At 40.0% G+C, this 27333-nt stretch overlaps 1 protein-coding gene across 5 annotated transcripts in view; it reads right to left on the reverse strand.

Annotated features, from left to right (window-relative positions):
* LOC115109729 (PHD finger protein 21A-like) overlaps nt 1-27333 on the reverse strand; it is a 109263-nt gene that overhangs the window by 37671 nt on the left and 44259 nt on the right. For all 5 annotated transcript variants that reach the window (XM_029635009.2, XM_029635006.2, XM_029635008.2 and 2 more), the window contains 2 exons: nt 8188-8346; nt 7123-7380 (listed from right to left, as the gene is read on the reverse strand). In XM_029635009.2, coding sequence (XP_029490869.2) covers nt 7123-7380; nt 8188-8346 — 417 coding nt within the window. The remainder of the gene's footprint in view (nt 1-7122; nt 7381-8187; nt 8347-27333) is intronic.

Here is a 27333-nt window from a genome sequence, read left to right on the forward strand (position 1 = left end):
CCCCTGCTTAAGCCACTTATTGTTAGCGTTTTCAGCCCAGTTGTCACACCCTGTGATCTGAGTGGGCATTCTATGTTGTGTGTCTAGTTTGTCTGTTTCTGTGTTTGGCCTGATATGGTTCTCAATCAGAGGCAGGTGTTAGTCATTGTCTCTGATTGGGAACCATATTTAGGTAGCCTGTTTGGTGTTGGGTTTTGGGGGTGATTGTCTCCTGTGTCAGTGTTTGTTCCACACGGGACTGTTTCGGGTTTTAATGTTTGTTGTTTTTGTAGTTTATTCATGTATAGTTTTCTTATTAAAAACAAACATGAATTTCAACCACGCTGCATTTTGGTCCTCCTCTCCTTCCCAGGAAGAATCCCGTTACACCAGTAATCCATCTTCATGAGGCGCAGGCACTATGTTCAGACAAAAACTCGAAAAGTTCCATTACAGTTCTTTAGAAACATGTCAAACGATATATGGAATCAATCTTTAGGATGTCTTTAACATAAAACATCAATAATGTTCCAACCGGAGAATTCCTTTGTCTGAAGAAAAGCACTGGAACGAGAGGTAACTCTGTCGGGAGCGCGGGTCATGAGACCAAGGCACTCTGCAGACCACTGACTCAAAGAGGTCTCATGAGCCCCTCCTTTATAGTAGGATCCTTATTCAAGTTTCTAAAGACGGTTGACATCTAGTGGAAGCCCTAGGAAGTGCAACTTTATCCACATCTCAATGTGTATTCGGTAGGCCAAGCTTTGAAAAACTACTAACCTCAGATGTCCCACTTCCTGGTTGGATTTTTCTCAGGTTTTCGCAAGCCATATGAGTTCTGTTATACTCACAGACATCATTCAACCAGTTTTAGAAACTTCAGAGTGTTTTCTATCCAATACTAATAATAATATGCATATATTAGCATCTGGGACAGAGTAGGAGGCAGTTCACGCTGGGCACGCTATTCATCCAAAAGTGAAAATGCTGCCCCCTATCCCAAAAAGGTTAAGGGTTATAAGAGGAAGGTATATAGTGTGTGCAACTAGGCTTGGAATGTGTTGAGTGCAGGGAAGCGATTACATGTGGCAGGCATTGACAAGGGGAGAGAGCCATGGATTAGTGATGGAGGGGGGTTGAGGTCAGGTCAGCTTAAGGGATAAATAAAAGTTTATGGCCGGTATCACTAGTGTCCTGCCTAGCAGTAAAGAACGATGTTTGTACAGATGGGTAGGAGACTCAGACTATGAGGAACGGTTCAATATCAGTGCTTGTGTGAAAATGTATTTGTCTAATGCAGCTGTATTGATCCTATGGGCAGAAAAAACTAGTTTAACTTCTTGCGGATTAGTGAGCGGTGAAATTGCAGAGCACCAAGTTGAAATTAAATTACTATAACTATTAAACTTTCATGAAATGACAAGTGAAATACATTAAAATAAAGATTAAAATCCAGCCGCCATGTCAGATTTCAAAAAGGCTTTACAGCGGAAGCAAACCATGCGATTATCTGAGGACAGCGCCCAGCACACAAATGCATAACAAATCATTTTCAACCAAGGAGTTGCGACACGAAAGTCAGAAATAGCGATATAATATATGCCTTACCTTTGAAGATCTTCTTCTGTTGGCAGTCCAAAAGGTCCCAGTTACATTACAAATGGTCCTTTTGTTTGACAATGTCCTTTTTTATATCCATAAAAACTCAGTTTAGCTGGCGTGCTTCAGTCAATAATCCACTCGGTTTCCCTCCTTCAAAATGTATACAAAATTAATCCCAAACGTTACTAATAAACTTATCCAAACAAGTCAATCAACGTTTATAATCAAACAATAGGTACCCTAATACGCAAATAAACTATCAAATTTAAGACAGAGAATCGTTATTGTCTTTACCGGAGAAAAATACCAAAGAATGCGCTCTCATTCACGCGCTTGGAAACACTACAGCCAAAATGGGAGCCACCTAGAAAAACTAATATTTCTGGCAAATTTTTCCAAAAACCAGCCTGAAACTCTTTCTAAAGACTGTTGACATCCAGTGGAAGCCATAGGAACTGCAATCAGGCACGATTTCGCCTTATTATAAAAGTGCCAGCCATTGAAATCAGTGGTAGGATGACATTTCTTTGGGGGGGGGTTGTCCTCAGGGTTTCACCTGCCATTTCAGTTCTGTTATGCTCACATACATTATGTTAACAGTTTTAGAAACTTTAGAGTGGTTTCTATCCAAATATACCAATTATATGCATAACCTAGCTTCTGGGCCTGAGTAGCAGGCAGTTTACTTTGGGCACGCTTTTCATCCGGACGTCAAAATACCTTCCCTTATCCCAAAGAAGTTAAGCTTTCATAGTATTTGTAGAGTTTTTTTCTCTGAGAATTAGAACCTAAAAGTAGGAAATAGAAGGAACATTTATTCGCTGACCACCCGCTTTAGAGAAGCAGAGGACCATGTTGCAACATAGGAGAATGGTGCCGTCTCAACGAAAGGTCAGCTAGATTAAATCCATAAAGAATTTAAAAAATGACAGGACCATGTTGATAATTTGGATAACAGAGGGCATCACTGTAATATTAAAATCCTGGGTGTTCCCGAGATGGTAGAAATCAAAGACATGATACAGTTCCTACAGAGGAAAATCCCAAATGTGCTGGAATGCCAGTTTGAGAGGTCACTTGAGGTACAGAGGGCACATAGATTCCCCCCCGGCCCGCCGAGGAGAGACCCGAAAGAGGGATGCCGGCCACAGCCCATTATGTTCGACATGCTATGTTACCAGGTGAAGGAAGAAATTCTCAGAACAGCAAGAAAGAAGACAGGTGACATGGCAGGGATCTACAATTATGTTCTTCCCAGATTATTCTAAACGAGTTAACGATCGGAGGATGGCATTCAAACATGTCAAAATCGATCTAAAATCGCGGAAGATCGAGTTCATGCGTTTTCTGCTACACTGGAGACCAAACTTAATGGAGCCAAGATCACACGTTTGACTGACAAGACGAAGCATCAGCCTTCATCCAGAGAAGATCTGCCAGGGAGGACCGCTAAATCCAGAATTATATTGGATGTAGGACTATCAACGTCTGTCTGATAAGTGCCTTTGACTTTGCATTGCTGTGATTAGACTCAGCCCTAGAGATGGCTTTGACTGGACTGTTTCTTACCAGTAGGTTATTTTTTATTTTTGTTGGTTTGTTCAACATCACACTAGCTAGCTGGCTAATGTTGGCTAGTCAGATAACTTGCGAAAATAGCAATTTCGTAAATTAACTTTACAACAAAAATTATGCACTAACGTTTGTCTCTACATTAACTAACATATTCCTCTCAATTGTAAATGTTTTGCTTGACTCATTATGACGTTAAGAGAACTTACATCTGGTTCCACCATAATGTTTTGTCCGCCATATTTGTTGAAGAATGCCACAAAGGCAAGGGTCGCTCGCTTCAAAATTCATAATTGGAACCACTCGATATGATTGGTCATATAAAAACCCAAATTGTGACCCAAATGCATAATGAGTTTTCTAACTCCCCCTTGTGGTGGTCTGGAGCAATGAAGCTGTGACTCAGTCACGCGGTGCAAATGTGCAACTTTTGAAAGGAGGAACCACTGTACATCTCAGGGTATACTGGACAAACAAAAGTTGGATAGATTTTTTTCAGACTTGAATTTACCCCAACTCTCAGATAAGGATAGAGATTATTTAGATGCACTACTTAGGGTTGAGGAGTAAGTTTGAAGACAACAAAATCCTTTTCTACCCAAGCTACGGATGAGTAGCTGTGTCTAAGCGGGTGAATTCAAGCCGGACCCCCTTAGCATCCAATCCCAGCGAATCGTGGTATCTAAAAGGTTTCATTCCTATGCTGTGAGCTCTGAGCTACAGAGCTGTCTGTCCTCAGGGAACAGACTCCTAAGCCAAAAGGACACTGACATCGGGAGGACGATCAGAGAGGTGCGCCGGAGAGGTGCGTCATCGAGCAACCTGAACATTCCCCTGAACGGTCCACGCAGAGAATCCTCGGAGATCATCCCCACGTAATTACATCATTATATTCTGACCTATAAGAGCGGCAGTTTGGGGCAAGGCTAGGGTTAGAATAAGCATAGCTGACAAATTCACCCACATGTATATTTTTCTTGTGTACTTTCTTTTTTCTCTCTCTCTTTGAAATCCCCATTTTGGGTAACACGCGCAATAGTGTGTTGGCCCGTTATACTAAGTTATAATCAATAGCCTATAATGTGTTTTGTCTACATGTATCTTTTATCATCATGTATCTTTTATTATCATCAAATATTCAACTAAGATTGGTGTGGTACGAACTCATTGGTGAGACCAGGGTGCGTGCAGATTCACAGGCTATACGACGTTCAGAACGAGATTGGTAGAGGTAACTGGTTAATTAGCGGCTGTTGTAAAATCGATATTCTGATATTCTTTGAGTTAATTTGGGAAATAGAAACTCAATAAAAACTAGTTTTCCCATGGTGCCCCAGGGTTAATGAGTTAATAATTGTTTGATTCTGTTAATCATGCAATTAGAAACTTGTAATCATTCGATGAGCAACAGTCGTCACATTAACTAATACAACGTCACGACAGTAGTATCATTAACCTGTAAAGGCTGGCTTTATCCCCCACCGTTACAGCTCAGATAACCTTACAGCACATAAATACAGTGTGCTGTCCAGGACTCAAGCACTCCAACAATTGCTTTGTCATTAGATGCTGCCAAAGCCTTTTATTGTGTGGAATGGGGCTATATTTTTTAAATCTCTTACAACAGTTGGCTTTGGGGAGAACTTTGTGAATGGGATAAAACGTTATATGGCACTCCTTATGCCTGCGTTTTAACAAATGGTCTCATACCCAACCCTTTCCAGTTACATAGAAGTACAAAACAAGGATGCCCTTCAAGCCCCAGTTTATTTGTGCTAGCTTTGGAACCCCTGGCCCAGAAACAGAGGTAACCCACTTATTCATGGAGTTAAGGTGGGCAACATTCAGCATAAGCTCATGCTTTTATACAGATGACATGTTACTTTTCTGGTCTCAACCTGAGATATCTGTCCCTGATTTACGACACTGCTGAGGAATTTACATAATCTAGTTATCATATTAACTGGCATAAATCTGAGGCTCATCTTTTATCTGGCTTAAGCCCATCCAATCTCTTCAACCAATAGAAATGTACATGGTCCCCTTAGGGTATCAAATACCTTGGCATACTAATAACACCTAGCCACAGGGATATTGTTGGAGAGAATATAAAAACCCTTACTTTTAAAAATGAAGAATGGCTTTGCTAAATGGTCAAAAATATATATTTCATTATGGGGTCAAATTAATTATATTAAAATGTTGCTGCCACCTGTAATATATTATCTTCTAGCTCATCTCCCTCTATATATTCCAGATTCTTACTTTAAAGATATTGACAGGCATGTTCTAGATTTTCTTTGGGGTAACTCACAGATCCATTTAGGTATAAAAAAGACATTCCCCCCCACACCCAAAAGGTGGATTTGGTATCCATAACTATCAATGTCAAACATATCAGTATGTGGTTGCCATATTGGAAGGGAGGGGCTAAACCAGGCTGGTACCAGATAGAGTCTGAGGCCTGTGGGGGAGTCTCGCCCTGGCTTGGACCACAACTGATGGATCACCCCAATGTTACAAACACCCGAACCTTGTGGGGTAAGATACATAGAGCTGGACACTGGGACCTTCATACATCGCCTCAGGCCCCTCTGTGGCAAAATAAGAGTATCCTAATTGGAAGTAAAACCATTTTTGGGGTACAGTGGCAACAACTAGGAATCAATTATCTGTTGGATCTATTTGATGAGCATTCTAAGCAATTCTTAAGCTTTTCCCAAATTTCCAAGAAATATAGGTTGCCACAGAATACATTTTGGAGACACCTCCAGCTACGAAGTTTAGTCAATATGGTCGGGAAGCTCCCTTACTTGTCTCACTGCCAGCCCTATTGAAGAGATAATAGACAAGCAATTAACCCGTGAGGGTTGGTTCCAATAATGTATAATCTGCTACAGGAGCAATTGTATATCCCTATAAATAAGGTTAAAGTACATATATAGATACAGTACCAGTCAAAAGTTTGGACACAAGTACTCATTGCAGGGTTTTTCTTAATTTTTACAATTTTCTACAGTACCAGTCAAAAGTTTAGACACACTTACTCATTCCAGGGTTTCTTTTTTTTGTGTAACTGTCAGAATGAGCCCAGTGTTGAGGGACTCTGAGATCCCAGTGGCATTACACACCTCAATAGCAGTGCATTAAATCACACATTCACACCCAGGGTTAAAAACAGGTCATCACACTGACAGCCAAAACAACGAGTTTTCACCATAAAGACACAACAGCCTGCAAAGGAAGGTATTAACACAGATCAAAGCAACAACATGAGCACCCATCATTCTGAAAGCTGAAGAAGACTAGAGGAAAGGGTATGAACAAAGCAGCACAATGCAAACAGTAGCTTGGAGCCATGGAGCCAAGACTGTGACTGCACTGGGTTTGAGTCCTTGGATACACTGTCGCCCTCTAGTGACGTCTGAGTTAAATACCTCATGTGTCCACTCACACATTGGAAGTATTGGTGGGGATTAGGGTTAGGGGCCAGGTCTTACTAGGACGCAACTTTGGTTGAAAGGTGGGTTGAGGCGTCATTTTAGGAGAGACAAACTGAGGAAATTTGACTGGCTGTGCTGAGGTGGGGGTGGTGGTGGAAATACGGTATTCTCTACCGGAGCTGCAGACAACAGTTAGATCTGAAAAAATATTTGGATACTGCAGGTAGTTTTACAGAGAGAAAGATGACTTTGTGCCAAGTGCCGTCACTGCCTCAAAGCACCTCCTCATTAAGAGACATTCTCAATTTGGACCATGCATATTTCCATACAAAGATGTTCAACCCACCTTGCTCTAAGAGACTTTGTAAAACAGAAAAAAACTGGTTGAATATTTACTGCTTAATTTGAACACACTCTGGGGATCCCAAACTGACACCAATTACAAGAGAAAGAGGTTGAAAGAGAGGAACTACAAAGGATGACAATGATAGTACTGTAGAATGTACAGGAAGTGAAGGCCCCTTACCACAACTGAATTCTTTGACACCAGACGTACGGACTCTGAACCCTGATTGGTCAACTTGCTGGCCACCTGGAGGTTGACTGGTATGTTTCGGAAGTTGGAGTTGTCAGAGATGATGGCACCGGGCTTGGAGGTGTGGCTGATGGCAGTGACCATGGAGGGGGGCTGCACCATGACAGAGGCAGGCATGGTGGGAGTGGCAGCTTTCAGCACTAGAGGTAGAGACTTAGTGGTGATGACTGGGGTGACTGCCAGCATCTTCTGACAGCGAGAGGAGAGAAAAAATACAAATAAATAAAGAGTTGATAAATCGGAGACAGAATAGAGAGAAATTAGATGAGATGGGGTCAAAAAAGGGAGTGGAAAAGTGAGCATAATAATGCTAAATCCAAGAAATATGAACTAATGTGAAGCCTAGTGACTCACTACTACGGCTACCATTATTAAGCCATTCTCTGGAGGAGTGAATCTTTCCTCCCGGTTATATCAAACACCACAGGAAATCTGCCAGCCGAGCACGTACATCTCACTAAGAGCTGGAGATAAATCTACAGAGTCATGAATGATGGAGGGTTTACAACATGGCTGTTTCTGTCTAGCGGGGAACGTGGTCCGCGAGGTCATATGAACGAAGAAGTACTACCTGAAAGAACTGGCATGGCTGAAGGACATCTGATAACGGAGCTAATGCCAGTACAGAGAACCATCCAGAGTATCTGGGACTTTTTCTTAGCATGATTCTTCACTCTCTATCTTTATAGTAGTAAACGATTATGAACACTGACAGGTTTGGGGCTTTTCAGGGCAGGCTAGTGTTGCAAACTTTCCCAAACTGCCTAGGTTTTCCAGAAATCCTGGTTGGAGGATTCCTTGGATCAGGAGGGAATAAGCAGGAGAGAATAAGTTATCCAACAAGGAATCATCCAAATGGTATTTCTGAAAAACCTGGGAAAGTTTCAGGAATGTTTCTAGGCTACTGCAAAGTTATGACACAACAAGCCTTTGTGCAACATAACAAGCAGCTGAGTTGAGCTAAGGTTGACAGTGTCTGTGGACTTGTGTGGCTACCTGCTGCAGGGCCTGGGTGTGTGTGGTCTGTTGTAGGGCCAGCAGAGTGGCAGAGGAGGGGATCTGGAGGACGTGTTTGTCTGCAGCCGGCACCTGCACCGTCACCTCTGGCTCCTGTTTCACCAGCAGGTCCTTCCTCAGCTGCTCCACAACGCTTTTCTGGAGGACAGAAGTGAGAGGGGTAGAGAAAGAGGGGGAGTCGAAGAGGGGTGAAGGATGGTGAGAGAAGAGTGGGAAAAGAGCGGTGAAGAGCATGGGGAGTGAGAAGAGGGCAAGAGAGGGAGGGGTGTAGAGGATGGGGAGAGAAGAGGGGATGAAGGGAGAAGTAACAAGATGAAGGAAAGCAGATTGAATAAAACTCAAATTGAGTTTAGTGTCACTGTTCCCTTTAAATGTTCTGTACCCTTTTTTGGCAATAACCCCAACCGGTGATTAACAATGTATTATGGTAACTACTCAAAAGTCTCTTATATCAACATTTGCTAACAATTGGTCGTCAAATCAAATCACTTTCATTGTTCCACGTTGACATAGTTGATTAATTCATGTTTTAGAATACTTGGCTTTAAGACCAAACCAACTTTTGTGACTTAAATTTGAGGCCGGGGGCTCTGACCTTTCCCTTTGACAACAACTGCAGTTCTCACAAGAGCAGAAAACCAAATTAGTATATGCAGCAATGCCAAGTCATTTCAATAGCTAATTCCGCTACTACGCTAACTCGAAACGATTTTCCCGACTTGGAATTAGACCTGCTCTGAGGAGGGGTAGAGACTGGGGAGTAGAGGAACAGGCAAGTATGAAATAAGTACTGTTGCAGTGCACTCTCATTCTCTCTAGTAAATATTAACGCATATGGAACAGGGCTTAGGCCATTTAATATGCATTCACTGTGTCAAACCAATAAATGTGTGTACTTCCAAAAATGCATACTTCCAGCTGCTTCTCTTTGTTTTGCTCATATTAGCTGCAGTATGCATAGAGCTGCCTTTCACACATTATCATAACATGGTAATAACACTGTCATGACACATTTAAACCTGTTGTTACATATGGCATTATTTTATGCCTGGTTACAATCCCTACATAAGTGACAAAACCCACAAAACCAACCACACCATAGCTTACTTATCAACAGTATGTTTATGTTATATAACATTTTCTGAAACTGATCATATTAAATTATCATTGTTATTGCGCACAAATTGATGTCAGACATCCCTACCCAATGCTCTGTTGCTGATGACAGATGAATACAGGAGCAGATTTCAGGAGCAGGACGAGACATCTTGCTTATATGATTATGATGGTTATAATGCTTCTTGACAGTGTCATAAGTGTATTTTCTTTGTCCAAGTAAAGTGACCGAGGATGGTCATAACCAGTGATAAACTAGATTCAGCCACGGGCCAATTTCTTTTTTAGCGGATGGTCAGGGGGCCAGAACATAATCAGACAAATAGATTGCAAATTGACTTCAAGAAGCCTAAACAGATATAATATTTGACCAAAACTTGATTACATTTGGGGACATTCCCCTAAGTAGGGTCGTCTTTTGGATGGGATGTTAAAACGGGTGTCCGGACTAGAGGTCGACCGATTAATTAGGGCCGATTTCAGGTTTTCATAACAATCGGAAATCGGTATTTTTGGGCACGGATTTGCCAAAAATAAATCAATAATAATGTATACCTTTATTTAACTAGGCAAGTCAGTTAAGAACACATTCTTATTTTCAATGACGGCCTAGGAACGGTGGGTTAACTGCCTCGTTCAGGGGCAGAACGACAGATGTTCACCTTGTCAGCTCGGGAGATCCAATCTTGCAACTTTACAGTTAACTCGTCCAACGCAATAACGACCTGCCTCTCTCTTGTTGCACTCCACAAGGAGACTGCCTGTTACGGGAATGCATTAAGCCAAGGTAAGTTGCTAGCTAGCATTAAATGTATTTGATAAAAAAACAATCAATCATAATCACAAGTTAACTACACATGGTTAACTAGATATTATCTAGCGTGTCCTGCGTTGCATATAATCTGACTGAGCATACAAGCATACAAGTATCTAAGTATCTGCCTGAGCAGTGGTAGAAGCAGGCGCGTAAACATTCATTGAAACAGCACTTTCTTGCGTTTTGCCAGCAGCTCTTCGTTGTGCGTCAAAGCATTGCACTGTTTATGACTTCAAGCCTATCAACTCCCGAGACTAGGCTGGTGTAACCGAAATGAAATGGCTAGCTAGTTAGCGCGCGCTAATAGCGTTTCAAATGTCACTCGCTCTGAGCCTGTGGTTGTTTCCCTTGCTCTGCATGGGTAACACTGCTTCGAGTGTGGCTGCTGTCGATGTGTTCCTGGTTCGAGCCCAGGTAAGAGCGAGGAGAGGGACGGAAGCTATACTGTTACACTGGCAATAATAAAGTGACTATAAGAACATCCAATAGTCAAAGGTTAATGAAATACAAATGGTATAGGAGGGAAATAGTCCTATAATTCCTATAATAACTACAACCTAAAACTTCTTACCTGGGAATATTGAAGACTCATGTTAAAAGGAACCACAAGCTTTCATATGTTCTCATGTTCTGAGCAAGGAAGTGCGGGTATGCACTACCCTCTGTAGAACTGCTAATATGGTCAGTTTCAGAAAATATTATATAACATAAACATACTGTTGATAAGTAAGCTATGATGTGGTAGGTTTTGTGGGTTGTCACTTATGTAGGGATTGTGAAACGTTAGCTTTCTTACATAGCACATATTGCACTTTTACTTTCTTCTCCAACACTTTGTTTTTGCATTACTTAAACCAAATTGAACATGTTTCATTATTTACTTGAGGCTAAATTGATTTTATTGATGTATTATATTAAGTTAAAATAAGTGTTCATTCAGTATTGTTGTAATTGTCATGATTACAAATAAATAAATAAAAATCGGCCGATTAATCGGTATCGGCTTTTTTTTGGGCCTCCAATAAATCGGTATCGGTGTTGAAAAAAATCATGTGTCAAAAATCAGGTGTCATAACTGTCCACGAAAATCCCAAAAGATCAGATTTGCAATGAATAACTTCAATCAGACCCCCTCTCACCCGTAGAGGGGGATGGATATAACTAGTGGGGTTTAACAACTCACGTCCTGTTGTAAATCAAGGGAGAAGATCCAGGCCTCCAAATTCACCAAAGGATTGTGCTTTGTCTCAACAGACCTATTTCCCGCTGAAACTCTAACACAATTCAAAAACAAATACTGGAACAATATTTCTAGTATATAATGTAGGGAATGTTCAGAGGCGATCTATAGAACACTAATGTAATTTTGTTTGTCCTTTTGTGATGTCATTACAAATGTTATAAAGGAAATACTGTAACTTGGAAAGTATACCCACTACATATTTGACGTTTCCATACTGTGCGTTGTGCATGTAATATTAAAAATGATTCGTGTTTTTGTTAAGGAAGGGATGTGATTTAAGAAGTTATAAGAGATAATTGTTTTCCATAAGTTTGACCAGTGAGTAATCACCGCCCTGGAGTGAAGTGAGGGAGCGTGCCAGCCTGCCGGACCGCCCCTTTCGAGCAAAAGGTATAAATTACGAGTTAAGAAAAAAACACATTGAACCAGGAAAAACGTGAAGCTGCAGCTGCGCATTTAAATGGCTTGAACATTGAATCTCAACATGAGGTAGAGACAAACTCACCTCCCTAATCAGCCATCACAGGTATGGCTGATTAGCTATCCTAAGTAAGATATCTTCAAAAGTGAATTTAAGTAGGATCATCCTGTTACTCTGCTCAACCATCAATACAGCTGGCTAATCCTATCTTCAAAGAAGCATCGTTAGGAGTGAATGGAAGGAAAATCAACTCATAAGATCTGTTCAGGACTACACAACAAGTCACCGGATACCGGACAACTACAAAGAAGGACAACAGGAGAAGAGTTGTTGGAACCATTTCGGACATTCGAATCAAACTTTATTTTCCACGTGTCCCGAATACAACAGGTGTCGACCTTACAATGAAATGCTTACTTACAAGCCCATAACCAACAATGCAGTTCAAGAAAGAGTTAAGAAAATATTTACAAAATAAACTAAAGTAAAAAAGTATATAAAATGTAACAATAAAATAACAAGGCTATATAAAGGGGGTACCGGTACTGAGTCAATGTGCGGGGGTACAGGTTAGTCGAGGTAATTTGTACATGTAGGTAGGGGTAAAGTGACTATGCATTGATAATAAACAGTGAGTAGCTGCAGTGTAAAAACAAATGGAGGGGGTCAATGTAAATAGTCCGGATGGCCATTTGATGAATTGTTCAGTGGCAGGTAGCCTAGTGGTGTTGGGACAGTAACCGAAAGGTTGCTGGATTGAATCCTCAAGCTGACAAGGTCAAAATCTGTCGTTCTGCCCTTGAACAAGGCAGTTAACACACTGTTCCCTGGTAGGCCGTCATTGCAAATAAGAATTTGTTCTTAAATGACTTGCCTAGCTAAATAAAGGTTCAATAAATAAAAGTCTTATGGTTTGGGGTTAGAAGCTGTTAAGGAGCCTTTTGGTCCTATACTTGGCATTCCGGTATCGCTTGCAGTGCGGTAGCAGAGAGAACTGTCTATGACTTGGGTGACTGGAGTCTTGGAAAATTTTTGTGACTTTCCTCTGACACCGCCTAGTATATAGATCCTGGATGGCAAGAAGCTTGGCCCCAGTGATGTACTGAGCCGTATGCAATACCCTCTGTAGCACCTTACGGTCAGATGCAGAACAGTTGCCACAGTGATGCAACCGGTCAGGATGCTCTCAATAGTGCAGCTATAGACTTTTGGGGGGATTTGGGGACACATGCCAAATCTTTTCTGTCTCCTGAGGTGAAAAAGGTGTTGTTTGCCCTCCTTACGACTGTCTTGGTGTGTTTGGACCATAATACAGTGGTTCCTCCTTTAAAAGTTGCGAGCTTACACCGCAGGACTTAAGAGGTACCCAGCATCACGGCTTCATTGCTCCAGACCACCGCAAGGGGAGTTGGAGCACTCATTATGCATTTGGGTCCCAAGGTTTTTATATGACCAATCATAATCGAGTAGTTCCAATGACGAATTTGACGCAAACCCCCCGTCGCTGGTGACTTTCTTCAGCAAAGATGGCTGACAAAACATTACAGTGGAAGCAAATGAAAGTAATTATAACATCATAACGAGTCAAGCAAAAAACATACAATTGAGAGGAATATGTTAATGTAGAGACAAACTTTTTTTTTAAACGAAAATCGTTATTTAGTAAGTTAGCTGACTAGCTAATATTAGCCAGCTAACTAGCTAGTGTTATGACACGAGTATGAAATTGTAATTCATGTTGTTTAATATTTTAGGGACTCCTGAGAAAACCTGAAACAGTGGATGTAAAGAATCTAGCTAGCTAAAGCATTTACTGCAAATTGAATGTACAATTGTGTAAGCTTGCCTTGCTTATACTTTCCATGCAATGCTGCTGAAGTAACATAGCTAGCTAACTATTTACTTGCTTATTGTGTAGTGGAGGATAAAAATAAATGGATGCATATGGAGTGTAGCTAGCTACAGTATGTAGCCGATCGCGTATGGACCCTAAAACGTTTGGTATGAATATTAGTTCAGAACCTATGAACCTCAGCTATCATAGTTGTTGTATTGACTTCAAGACTGAATGGCATTAATGAAGCCTATGGATTGAGTAGAATATAATAACTTTATTGTGCCAAGGATGCAAGTCCTATATACATGCAGTTATTACCAGGCATTAGATCCCCCACATTGTAGCCTGTACATTGAATATACAGTGGGGCATAAAAGTATTTAGCAGGCCACCAAAAGTACAATTTTCCACCATAATTTGCAAATAAATGAATTAAAAATCCTACAATGTGATTTTCTGGATTTTATTTTCTCATTTTGTCTGTCATAGTTGAAGTGTACCTATGATGAAAATGACAGGCCTCTCTCATCTTTTTTAAGTGGGAGAACTTGCAGAATTGGTGGCTGACTAAATACTTTTTTGCCCTACTGTATTCACTGATTATGTACTCTTCCTTGGCAAATAAATGTGAGGTTCAGGTATGAATCTCTGTGAGACATTATTTTTCAGTCATATCCAATACCAGGTGTATCACACAAATTATTTGAATTATGGTGCGTCTGCAAGTATGTATTACATTTATACACTTCAGTGTTTACCACTCCTGCTCCTGGGACATCAATGATTACACATTGTAACTATGCAATAGACTAGAGACATGATTTAAGTAAAGGCTGATTTGTAATTCATATATACAGATAAACAGTACACTATACTTCCTATGCATATCTAACTCCCTTCATCTATATTAATCTGAGGACACAGGATAGTATTTCAAAGAGATACTTAATTTCAACCAGTGGAGAATGTGAAACACTTTACTGAAAGTTCATTATCCAGGTGTTAGAAATATGTAATACATGCATTATAAATATTATTGTAATATCATATTCTAAAATACAAGTTCAATCTGTACACTTCAAAGCACATATGGTGTGCATTATTTTTAAAAAAGAGGAAGAAAAATGAGATGGAAGGAGAGGTGTAGAAGACCGACAGGGAAAGAGGTAAGAGCAGAGGAGCTGGGAAGACAGCATATGATTAATGAATTACAGTGCTACAGTGCTAGTGTCTCTAGCGGTGTCTCCTAACCAGCCTCTGGCCCCCAGTTGGCCCGAAGGTTATCCTAAGAGTGGGTGAGGTGGCGATGATGGAACTGGCTTCCTTCCTCTCTCACATCAAAACATACCTGCAGACGAGAGACAGATGGATAGAGAGAGAGCATTATTAAGCTTTGTTTTTTTTTTCTAACACGGTCAGTCATCATAAAATACAAATATATAAAGATAGCTAGCTAATATGAAGTTAGGTAGCTGGTCAAATGTAATTAACTTAGCTAGCTATCTATACAGTGTGTAAACTAGCTAGCTATGTTAGCAGCTCAATTGGGTTAAAATGCACTGTAGCTAGTTACTGTAGCTAATAATACATTGTTTCTACAACCTTGAATAGGTTCTCCCAGCCATGTGGACGATTGAAAACAGGGCAGCAAAGTATGTCTGTTACCAGAACGGTTTAGAGCATATTACTATTGCCTGTGAATAACCAGACCTTCATACAAACTTGCTATGCTGTATTCTTGACGCACAACTGAATGTGCTGCCATATCCTGCCAGCAAGCCCACAAACGAGCCACTCAGGCAGAAAATGAAACGTGGAAGAGGGCGAGGAATGAGATGGGAGTAACAATCCAGGCTATTTAACAAGTGGAAAGGGGAAAAAGTATCATTATTATTATTAACATTAACCCTGCATTATAATTATATAAAGGCCCCTTAGATATTTAGTGTTTCGACAGCTGGAGGCATTTTGTTTTCCACAAGCGTACTGTAGCAGGCTGTGAAGTGCAAACAATGTTTCTAGGAAGGGCTATTAGCTGAACAATAGACTATTCAACCTTTACTAAAGAATTGTCTAATGTCATGAGTAATGTGCTGTTAAAAGTGGTGTATGCCTTATTTATGTAAAGAGCATATTGCATTTAGAAGCAATAGGATTTGAAGCAAAAGCATACAACTATTTTAGCACCATTTCGCGCTGCTCTGAGACAAGCATGGGGACTGGTCTTGATAAATCAATGTGATTTTTATTTTCACTGAATCTCCGTTTGGGTATTGGTTAGACTGGAATTTAAAAATTAGGGTGCTGAAATGCTCTTAGTGTAACCTTTATTTGACTAGACATGTAAGTTAAGAACAAATTCTTATTTACAAGGACAGCATACTCCTTAATCCCCGTCGGGGAATTGAACCCCAGTCTCCCACGTATCCGCATTCTTTAGAACAGCCATTATTGAAGGTACTTGAGGTCACCGAGAGAGTCTGGACATGGACTGCTCTCCTTTATGTAAGGACTTAGACACTTTCCCCATGTTTATTACAGTATGTATTGTAGGCTATGTTTTCTTGTCAGACTGCACAGTCCACTAATAAACAAATGCAGGTGGCTTATATCTTCAAAATGCTTGAAATGCTTTATTATCCAAATGTAAAAGCATATACTGTACAGTAATGTATTTCTTCATCAGCTTCTGTTAATAAAATAGTCTTTAAAACTGCAATGTTGATTTAGTTATGGATCCATAACGAATTACTATGGGAATAAATATCACTGAATTACAGAATTATTGGAACAAAATTGTCTAATGAATGCAAACACATTGTTGCTTACTGGAAAACTATTTCAAACACACGTAGGCACATTGTACAGCATCATTATGGCTATTAGCAGGGCTATATTTTGGCCCTTAATTCAGATTACAATTGCTCACTGTCATTTTTTTGGAAACAAAATAATCTCCAAAATATATACGTGTATAGCCTTCCCGCTGTGGGCGTCTATTTCAGCACCGTTTCTCGCTGCTCTGAGACAAGCATGGAGAAACTAAAATGTTCAAATATTCCATGATATTCTTAAGAATTATGTTGACTGAATATAAGAAAGTGATCTCTGCTAAATAATCAAGTTAGGTTTTTCTAGAAATAAATCATTCTAAATAACAAACTGGCTTTATTTACAAATTAGTGAGAATGTCTCACCCCATGTTCAAGAATTGCCTCTCGTTCCCTCTAGGTTAAATACAATTTTAATCTCCAAAATATCCTTTTTCAACAAAGCAATTATTATTATTTAATTTGGAATTATATAAAAGCCCCTTAGATATACTCAGATGTTCTCACAGATCCTAAAGGAAAATGCCCCTTAGATATTAATTTATTATTGGCAGAGAATCACATCATTGCATTTTTTTTTTTAGATACTCATTTCGCCTATGGTAGGCCTACAGGGTAACACTACAATTAGGGTGAGGAAATGTTATGCCGCTTAGAAATGAATTTAGAATCCTCCAATCCTCTTATGTTGTCGCCTACTCCCGAGCGCAATATTTTCCAATCCATCCAAATGGAAACCCTGAGGGTTTCGTTTAAAAAATTTATCGGAATACAAACGCCATAATATTAATCAAATTAATTAAGCCAAATTTCTTAAAATCAATCCCATGTACTATGTTATTACAAAAAAGGTTTTAAATTTCCTAGTAATGCTAATATGGCAGACTATCAAATGCTTCTCAAAGATGCCCTCTGGTGGTCAACCTAGCACTAAATTGCATTCATGTAAAAAATGTCTGACAATTAAATAATGTGACATAGAAACACAACTTTTAAAGGAGGAACCACTGTAGTTCGCTCCACTACACACCGTTGATGATAATGGGTGCCTGTTAGGCCCACCTTCTCCTGTAGTCCACGTTCAGCTCCTTTGTCTTACTCACATTGAGGGAGAGGTTGTAGTCCTGGCACCACAATGCCAGGTCTCTGACCTCCTCCCTATACTTATTTTCCACCATAATTTGCAAATAAATTCATTAAAAATCCTACAATGTGATTTTCTAGATTTTTTTTCTTATTTTGTCGGTCATAGTATGATGAAAATTACAGGCCTCTCTCATCTTTTTAAGTGGGAGAACTTGCAGAATTGGTGGCTGACTAAATACATTTTTTGCCCAACTGTATAGCCAAAACAGAAAGATAAATGCAGTCAGAGACCTACTGAGCCTGCCTGGCAAGGTTGGTCCTACAAAGCCCCCTGATGGGAGAGCATAATATACAAGGAAATTATCAAAGCTTCTAATGAGAACCTTGACGACCTTGTACCAAGCCGGTGGGGATTCTGGTGGGGTGTCTCCACCAAAGAAGTGGCAGTGCTGGGAACACTAGCTGCAGTAAGAGAGGGGTCATACTATTGTGGCCCTGGTGGCACCAAATAATCAAAGGTCTGACTGCAGAGATGTTTGGGGAAATGGTCACAAACGGGGGACCAGCGTCTGTGTTTCAGGGGAGCGGGTGTGGATCTGATCTCCATCACCTTGGACTTGACCATGGCACATTTTTCCAATTTTTGCTCAATCTTGCATGCTTTCTCAAACAGCTGTAACTGTATATTCATTCATAAAGCAGGTCCTTTCCTGAGTTAGGCTCTGGGATGTAACAACCTTTGAGCATCTGAGCTTATGGTTGAGAATGGGGGAAAGGGGTTGAGTGTGTGTGTGTATTGTGGGTTGATTTGTGATGTACAACAACATCTCTGAATGTGCATATTTCCCAGTGATCAGATTCACATCCAAATGTTGGGGAACTTATATGATTGAATATGAAACTATTTGTGAAAATATTAAATGTGATTTTAGCCTTATGAGAGAATTGTTTTTCATGTAAAGTCTTAACTAGCCATCGACCACACCTGCGTGAGCACAGACATTATGTCGGCGTCATGGAACGCCCCCTTTTCGCAATAAAATGTGTATTAGACCAGACAGCGTGAAGCGGTGGCTACATGGCTGAGAAATGGTTTAAAACTAGAGACCAAGCAGGCAGACAATGTCACGAATGGTTAAGAAATCTACAAAACTAAAGTACAGAGAACGTGCGTCCCCACAATGAAATGGCTACCACTCTATAGGCCAGCGAGACCAACAGGGTGAGGTGAAAGGTATGGAATGGCTAGACACTCTGAAACTTTCTTGAGTGAAGAAAATTAAGACTACACAGGAACATTCAGTCTGCAGCTGTTTAAGTACAATGCTCAAAAAAATAAAGGGAACACTAAAATAACACATCCTAGATCTGAATGAATGAAATATTCTTATTAAATACTTTTTTCTTTACATAGTTGAATGTGTTGACAACAAAATCACACAAAAATTAATCAATGGAAATCAAATCCTGCTGCTGGGTTGTTGCCCTCCTACGGCCTCCTCCACATATCCTGATGTACTGGCCTGTCTCCTGGTGGCGCCTCCATGCTCTGGACACTACGCTGACAGACACAGCAAACCTTCTTGCCACAGCTCGCATTGATGTTCCATCCTGGATGAGCTGCACTACCCGAGCCACTTGTGTGGGTTGTAGACTCCGTCTCATACTACCACTAGAGTGAAAGCACCGCCAGCATTCAAAAGTGACCAAAACATCAGCCAAGAAGCATAGGAACTGAGAAGTGGTCTGTGGTCACCACCTGCAGAACCACTCCTTTATTGGGGGTGTCTTGCTAATTGCCTATAATTTCCACCTGTTGTCTATTCCATTTGCACAACAGCATGTGACATTTATTGTCAATCAGTGTTGCTTCCTAAGTGGACAGTTTGATTTCACAGAAGTGTGATTGACTTGGAGTTACATTGTGTTGTTTAAGTGTTCCCTTTATTTTTTTGAGCAGTGTATAACAAATGATCAATCCTACAAGCAATACAAGACTATTATTATGGTGAGAGATTATAATACTGTTTTAAATTCCTCAATGGACAGCAAAGGAAATCATGAATGTCATGGATATATTGGAACTAATAGATATATGGAGGCTTAAATATCCTGACCTATTGAGACATACATGGCGGAGGCTCAATCAAGCTAGTCATCTTGACTTCTTTCTTATGCCATTCTCGTTGGCACCAAAAGTTTTTTTTAAAGTGTTGAAAGTAGGGCTGGACAATATGGACTAAAAGTAATATCTACATTTATTTTCAAAGGTTTGGACGATTCATGATATATATCTCGATTAGAGGTTGACCGATTATGGTTGATTAATTAGGGCCGATTTCAAGTTTTCATAACAATCGGTAATTGACAATTTTGGATGCTGATTATGGCCAATTACATTGCAATCCATGAGGAAACTGCATGGCAGGCTGACCACCTGTTACACAGGTGCAGCGTCAAAAGGACCTTGGCTCCTTGCAGCCATGGTAAGTTGCTAGCTAGCATTAAACTTATCTTGTAAAAAAAACAATCAACCTTCACATAATCAATAGTTAACTACACATGGTTGATGATATTACTAGGTTAACTAGCTTGTTCTGTGTTGCATATAAATCAATGCGGTGCCTGTTAATTTATCAACGAGTCACAGCCTACTTAAACTTTGCCAAACGGGTGATTTAACAAAAGCACATTCACGAAAACAATCACATTCGTTGCACAATTGTACCTAACCATAAACATCAATGCCTTTCTTAAAATCAATACACAGAAGTATATATATTTTTAAACCTGCTAATTTAGTTCAAATAAATGCATGTTAGCAGGCAATATTAACTAGGGAAATTGTGTCACTTCTCTTGCGTCCAGTGCAAGCAGAGTCAGGGTATATGCAACGGTTTGGGCCGCCTGGCTCGTTGCGAACTGTGTTTCTTCCTGACAAAGACCGTAATTAATTTGCCAGAATTTTACATAATTATGACATAACATTGAAGGTTGTGCAATGTAACAGCAATATTTAGACTTAGGGTTGCCACCAGCTCGTATTTATGTGTGTTTATTACAATTAAGTCTATGATTTGACATTTGATAGAGCAGTCTGACTGAGCGGTGGGGGGCAACAGCAGGCTCGTAAGCATTCATTCAAACAGCACTTTACCGCGTTTGCGAGCCGGTCTTAGCGATGCTTGATGCACAGCGCTGTTTATGACTTCAAGCAAACCGAGATTTGGCTGGCAATACTAAAGTGCCTATAAGAACATCCAATAGTCAAAGGTATATGAAATACAAATGGTAGAGAGAAATAGTCGACGCGTCATAATTCCTATAACTACAACCTAAAACTTCTTAACTGGGAATATTGAACCACCAGCTTTCATATGTTCTCATGTTCTGAGCAAGGAACTTAAACGTTAGCTTTTTTTCATGGCACATATTGCACTTTTACTTTCTTTTCCAACAGTGTTTTGGTATTATTTAAACCAAATTGAACATGTTTCATTATTTATTTGAGACTAAATAGATTTTATTTCTGTATTATATTAAGTTAAAATATAAGGGTTCATTGTTCATTCAGTATTGTTGTAATTGTCATTATTACAAATATATATACATAAAAATCGGCCGATAAATCTGTATTGGCTTTTTATGGTCCTCCAATAATAGGTATCGGTATTGAAAAATCATAATCGGTCGACCTCTAATCTCGATTTCTTGTTTTCCTCTAAACAAATTTTAAAAGGCCAAGACATAATTCTTAATTGAATTTTCTTGATTAAAATGTTTAAAAAATATACAAGGCCTCAAAGCCTATTTGTGCAACACAAATGAACAACACACACCCACACGTCTATTCTATTGCTTAGCAATGTTTGACCACTAGCTATTTGAATATGTAATTTATATAATAATTTTGATTTAAAATGTATTAGTTAATTTGTTGTTATTATTAAAACAGCCTGTGGTTATTTGCTATTCGATTGGCAGAATGACACAACTACTAACACATTAGCCTACAGCTGGCCTGAACATAACTTTTTTGAATGCACTTTAATTATCCAATGTCACACTTACCGATGGCGAGGTGAAGCCTGTGCCCAAAAGCACTCCAGGCGGGTCCAGTTGTTCAAGCACAATGCTTTTATCATGTTGCCTCTGATGTCAGTTGTCATGCACACCTGTCAGTATTCGCTCATCTTCCACGATGCCAGAGAGTCTTTGAGACCCTGGGCTATTACTTCACCCGTATGATCATCGGGGAAGTAAGATGCCTGGAGGCAGACATTTTGCAATTTCTAGTCTTCATTTATGTAGTGGACTGTCAAACTTAGTTATGGCTCTGACGTTCTGCTCAACCATAGATTGGATGTGGTGGAAAAATAAGAAACACTAGCCAGCTTCTCTGCGACTCTTTCGCGGGTAGCAGTGTATAATCTCGGTAGGGCTTCTTCCATGAAGCCTTCCGTGAAATATCGGCTTGGCAGCTGATATGTGGTCAACTGTACCTAGCATATTTTGAAAGCCTGGCTTTTCTACTGTAAAGATTGGAACCATGACTTTCGCTATGTAATTGGTCACTGCATCCGTTATCTCCTTCCACCTCAAACTTTTCTTGTCATAAGCGATAACGTTTGAAAAGGATACAGCTATGGTAGTATGTCTTTTAGCAGACGTTTTGGGAATCGTGTGACTGGAATCGGCATTGCCGTAGTCTCACGCATTCTTCCCATTCCACCGCGTGTTTCAGTTGCATGTGATGGAAGGGGTTGGTTGTGCAGCACAGTTTTAAACTGTCAAGAGGAGTAAAACAAGGTTGTCCACTATTGACAGATCTATTTATTATGGCCCCTGAAATGTTAGCTATTAAAATCAGATCCAACAATAATATCAAGGGATTAGAAATACAAGGCTTAAGAACAAAGGTGTCATTGTACGCTGATGACTCATGTTTTCTTTTAAATCCACAACTTAGATCCCTCCACAGCCTCAGAGGATCTAGATAATTTTCTAACCTCTCTGGATTACAACCAAATGATAATAAGTGTACTATATTAAGTATTGGATCACAAAAAAAAAATACTACTTTGACTTTACCGTGTAGTTTACCAATGAAATTGTCTGATGGTGATGTGGTACACATATCCCGAAATAAATAAATGATCTCACTCCAATACATTTTTATAGAAATATAGCAAAATTAGATAAGATCTTGCAAACACGGAAAGGTAAATCACCCCAATTAACTCTTTAGTCATATCCCAGTTTACCTAGTTGCTTATGGTCTTGCCTACACCTAGCGAGCTGTTTTTTAATTATATGAGAAAAAAATTCAATTTTTTTTGGAACGGCAAGCCAGACAAAATTAAAACGGGCCTATTTATATAATGAATATGAATTCGGAGGGCAGAAATTATTTAAAAAATGAAAGCATTAAGACCTCTCACTAAAGGCTTCAGTCAAACAAAAGTTATACTTAAATCCAAACTAGTTCTCTAGTAAATTTGTAAGAATATCTCACCCTATGTTCAAGAAAGGCCTTTTTCACTTTCTTCAGATTACAACCTCTCACTTTCAGTTATTTGAAAAGGAAACCATCTCTCAAATATCGCTATTTTAAAACAAGCCATAGAAAGTTGGTTGCAATTTCAATTTAATTCACCAGAAAAAAAACAGAACAAATATGGTTAAACACAAATATATGAATTGAAAATGAATTAAAAATGTAATACAGGTATAATCTTCATAAATGATACAACATGACTGGTGGAGTTATGACATACATGCAGCTAACTAAAACATATGGAAATGTCTGCTCTACCCAAAATAACAAATCAACTAATTGCGGCATTACCGCAAAAATGGAAGAGGAAAGTGGAAGGGGCAAAATGTAAGGAACTTGTCTGTCGGCCCTAGATGTTTGACGTACCGATGTCATGGTACATGGTATTAAGAACTGATACGCAAGACGACGCCGGACACAAAACGTAGCATTTTTCAATATCAATTATAATACGGAATTCTTGCAACCAACAGAAGATTTTGCTGCGAAGAGGCAGAAACATTATATAATTTGTTTCGGTATTGTCCATATGTAGCTTGTTTTTGGTCACAGGTTCAGGTATGGCTGAAGAATTGCAATATTTACCTGGAGCTAACCCTGCAGATAGCACTAATGGGTGATCTGAAAAGTCATAGTCAATAGATAAATAATATAATACTTTTAGCAAAGAACAATATTTTCAATTTACAATCTGCAGAAACAATGAGAATGGAAAGGTTCAGAGCTTCTGTGAAACATCACAGTTGAAAAAATGGCAAATAGAAATCCAATATGGACGGTGTTAAGAGATAGATGGGAGGGGTTGAATGAACCTGAAGGTTGGGACTAATAACAACAAGATAACTAATGTGTACTGTGCCCATAAAACGTATATAGGTTTGGAAATTGTTTGTCAAAAGGAAATCAAACCAGATGGACATCATACATATATGGGAGAGGTTGAGGGTAGAGGAAGGACAAGAGTTAAAAACAAACTAAATAAAACTATTGTAAAATAGACTGTCCATAAAACGCATATAGTATGTATAAGCTGGAAATAAAGGCCTAAGCGTTGTTGTTCACTAGTTTGCTATATATATATATATATAGAGAAACGTCCTCTCACTGTCACCTGTGTTAATTTTCAGCAAATTTTAAAACATAAGTTTCAACAACCTGAACAAGTTCCACAGATATGAACATGATGTCACCCCTCGATCCAACCGGTCCCAGACGTGCTCAATGGGATTGAGATCCGGGCTCTTCGCTGGCCATGGCAACACTGACATTCCTGTCTTGCAGGAAATACTGAAAAGAACCAAGCAGTATGGCTGGTGATATTGTCATGCTGGAGGGTCATGTCAGGATGAGCCTGCAGGAAGGGTACCACATGAGGGAGGAGGATGTCTTCCCTGTAACGCACAGCGTTGAGATTGCCTGAAATGACAACAAGTTCAGTCCAATGATGCGGTGACACACCACCCCAGACCATGACGGACCCTCCACCTCCAAATCGATCCCGCTCCAGAGTACAGGCCTCGGTGTAACACTCATTCCTTCGACGACAAACGCAAATCCGACCATCACACCTGGTGAGACAAAACGGCGACTCGTCAGTGAAGTGCACTTTTTGCCAGTCCTGTCTGGTCTAGCAACGGTGGGTTTGTGCCAATAGGCAATATTATTGCCGATGATGTCTGGTGAGGACCTGCCTTACAACAGGCCTACAAGCCCTCAGTCCAGCCTCTGTCAGCCTATTGCGGACAGTCTGAGCACTGATGGAGGGACCATGCATTCCTAGTGTAACTCGGGCACTTGTTGTTGCCATCCTGTACCTGTCCAGCAGATGGGATGTTCGGATGTACGAATCCTGTGCGAGTGTTGTTACACGTGGTCTGCCACTGCGAGGAGGATCAGCTGTCCGTCCTGTCTCCCTGTAGCGCTGTCTTAGGCGTCTCACAGTACAAACATTGCAATTTATTGCCTTGGCCACATCTGCAGTCCTCATGCCTCCTTGCAGCATGCCTCAGGCACGCTCACACAGATGGGCATCTTTCTTTTGGTATTTTTCAGAGTCAGTAGAAAGGCCTCTTTAGCGTCCTAAGTTTTCATAACTGTGACCTTAATTGCCTACCATCTGTAAGCGGTTAGTGTCTTAACGACTGTTCCACAGGTGCATGTTCGTTAATTGTGTATGTTTCATTGAACAAGCATGATAAACGTTTTTTAAACTCTTTACAATGAAGATCTGTGAAGTTATTTGGATTTTTACGAATTATCTTTTAAAAACAGGGTCCTGAAAAAGGGTTTATACACACACATGTACAGTTGAAGTCATAAGTTTCCATACACAGCCAAATACATTTAAACTCAGTTTCCCACAATTCCTGACATTAAATCCTATTAAAAATGTCAGCTTAGGTCAGGTAGGATACCCACTTTATTTTATTATTCTGACAATGAAATGTCAGAATAATAGTAGAGAGAATTATTTATTTCAGTTTTTATATCTTTCATCACATTCCCAGTGGGGTCAAAAGTTTACATACACTCAATTAGTATTTGGTAGCATTGCCTTTAAATAATTTACTTGGGTCAAACATTTCAGGTAGGCTTCCACAAGCTTCCCACAATAAGTTGGGTGAATTTTGGCCCATTCCTCTTGACAGAGCAGGTGTAACTGACTCAGGTTTGTAGGCCTCCTTGCTCGCACAAACTTTTTCAGGTCTGTACACAAATGTTCTATAGGATTGAGGTCAGGGCTTTGTGATGGCCACTCCAATACCTTGACTTTGTTGTCCTTAAGCCATTTTGCTACAACTTTGGAAGTATGCTTGGTGTCATTGTCCATTTGGAAGACGTTGCTTTAATATATCCACAACATTTTCCTCCCTCGCGATCTATTTTGTGAAGTGCACACCCCCGTGCTTCGCAGTTGGGATGGTGTCTTCGGCTTGCAAGCATCCCCCCTTTTCCTCCAAACATAACGATGGTCATTATGGCCAAACAGTTCTATTTTTTTTCCATCAGACCAGAGGACATTTCTCCAAAAAGTACGATCTTTGTCCCCATTTGCAGTTGCAAATCGTAGTCTGGCATTCTTATGGCGGTTTTGGAGCAGTGGCTTCTTCCTTGCTGAGCGGCCTTTCAGGTTATGTCGATATAGGACTCGTTTTACTGTGGATATAGATACTTTTGTACCGGTTTCCTCCAACATCTTCACAAGGTCCTTTGCTGTTGTTCTGGGATTGATTTGCACTTTTCACATCAAAGTATATTAATCTCTGATTTCCTGGTGTTTTTACAGTTTTAAGTCCAACAATGAAAATTCAACAATAACATTTGTATTATTTTATTTTGCTCAGAAAACTGGTAGGCCGCCAGTTGGCGAACCCTGGTCATAATGCTTGATGAAAATTACTGGAAAGAATTCATTACAACAACAGACTTAACCAGGTAATCTGGGGCGGCAGGGTAGCCTAGTGGTTAGAGCGTTGGACTAGTAACCGGAAGGTTGCGAGTTCAAACCCCCGAGCTGACAAGGTACAAATCTGTCGTTCTGCCCCTGAACAGGCAGTTAACCCACTGTTCCCAGGCAGTCATTGAAAATAAGAATTTGTTCTTAACTGACTTGCCTGGTTAAATAAAAGGTAAAATAAGTCTTTGCTAGGTAGTCTTTGCTACCTTCTCAGCTCACTGGTCAGATATATCTCAGGTCATCCCCAAAGCAACACCTCATTTAGCCGCCTTTCCTTCCAGTTCTCTGCTGAACGAATTGCCCTCACTAAACCGATTGCTGCACATAGCCCATCCAATCTACCTACCTCACCTACCTGCACAGTGTTAATTTTCTCAATTGTAATTACTTGCTACTATGGCCTATTTATTGCCTTACCTCCTCACGCCATTTGCACAGACTGAATGTAGACTTTATTTATTTATTGACTGTATGCTTGTTTATTCCATGTGTAATTTTGTTGTTGTTTGTGTCGCACTGCTTTGCTTTATCTTGGCCAGGTCGCAGTTGTAAATGAGAACTTGTTCTCAACTAGCCTGCCTGGTTAAATAAAGGTGAACAAAAAAATAACGTTTCACACGAACCAACAACGGGTGTTATCATTCTACAGTGGTTCCTGCAGCATACCTCAAACTGGTTTGATTAGAACATCCAGCTTCGATTAACGCAACGGTCAGCATTTGAGCTAGCCACACTTTTACAGAAACACAGTCCTTACAAA

Source organism: Oncorhynchus nerka, linkage group LG25 (genome assembly GCF_034236695.1).
Source record: "Oncorhynchus nerka isolate Pitt River linkage group LG25, Oner_Uvic_2.0, whole genome shotgun sequence".
NCBI lineage: Eukaryota > Metazoa > Chordata > Actinopteri > Salmoniformes > Salmonidae > Oncorhynchus > Oncorhynchus nerka.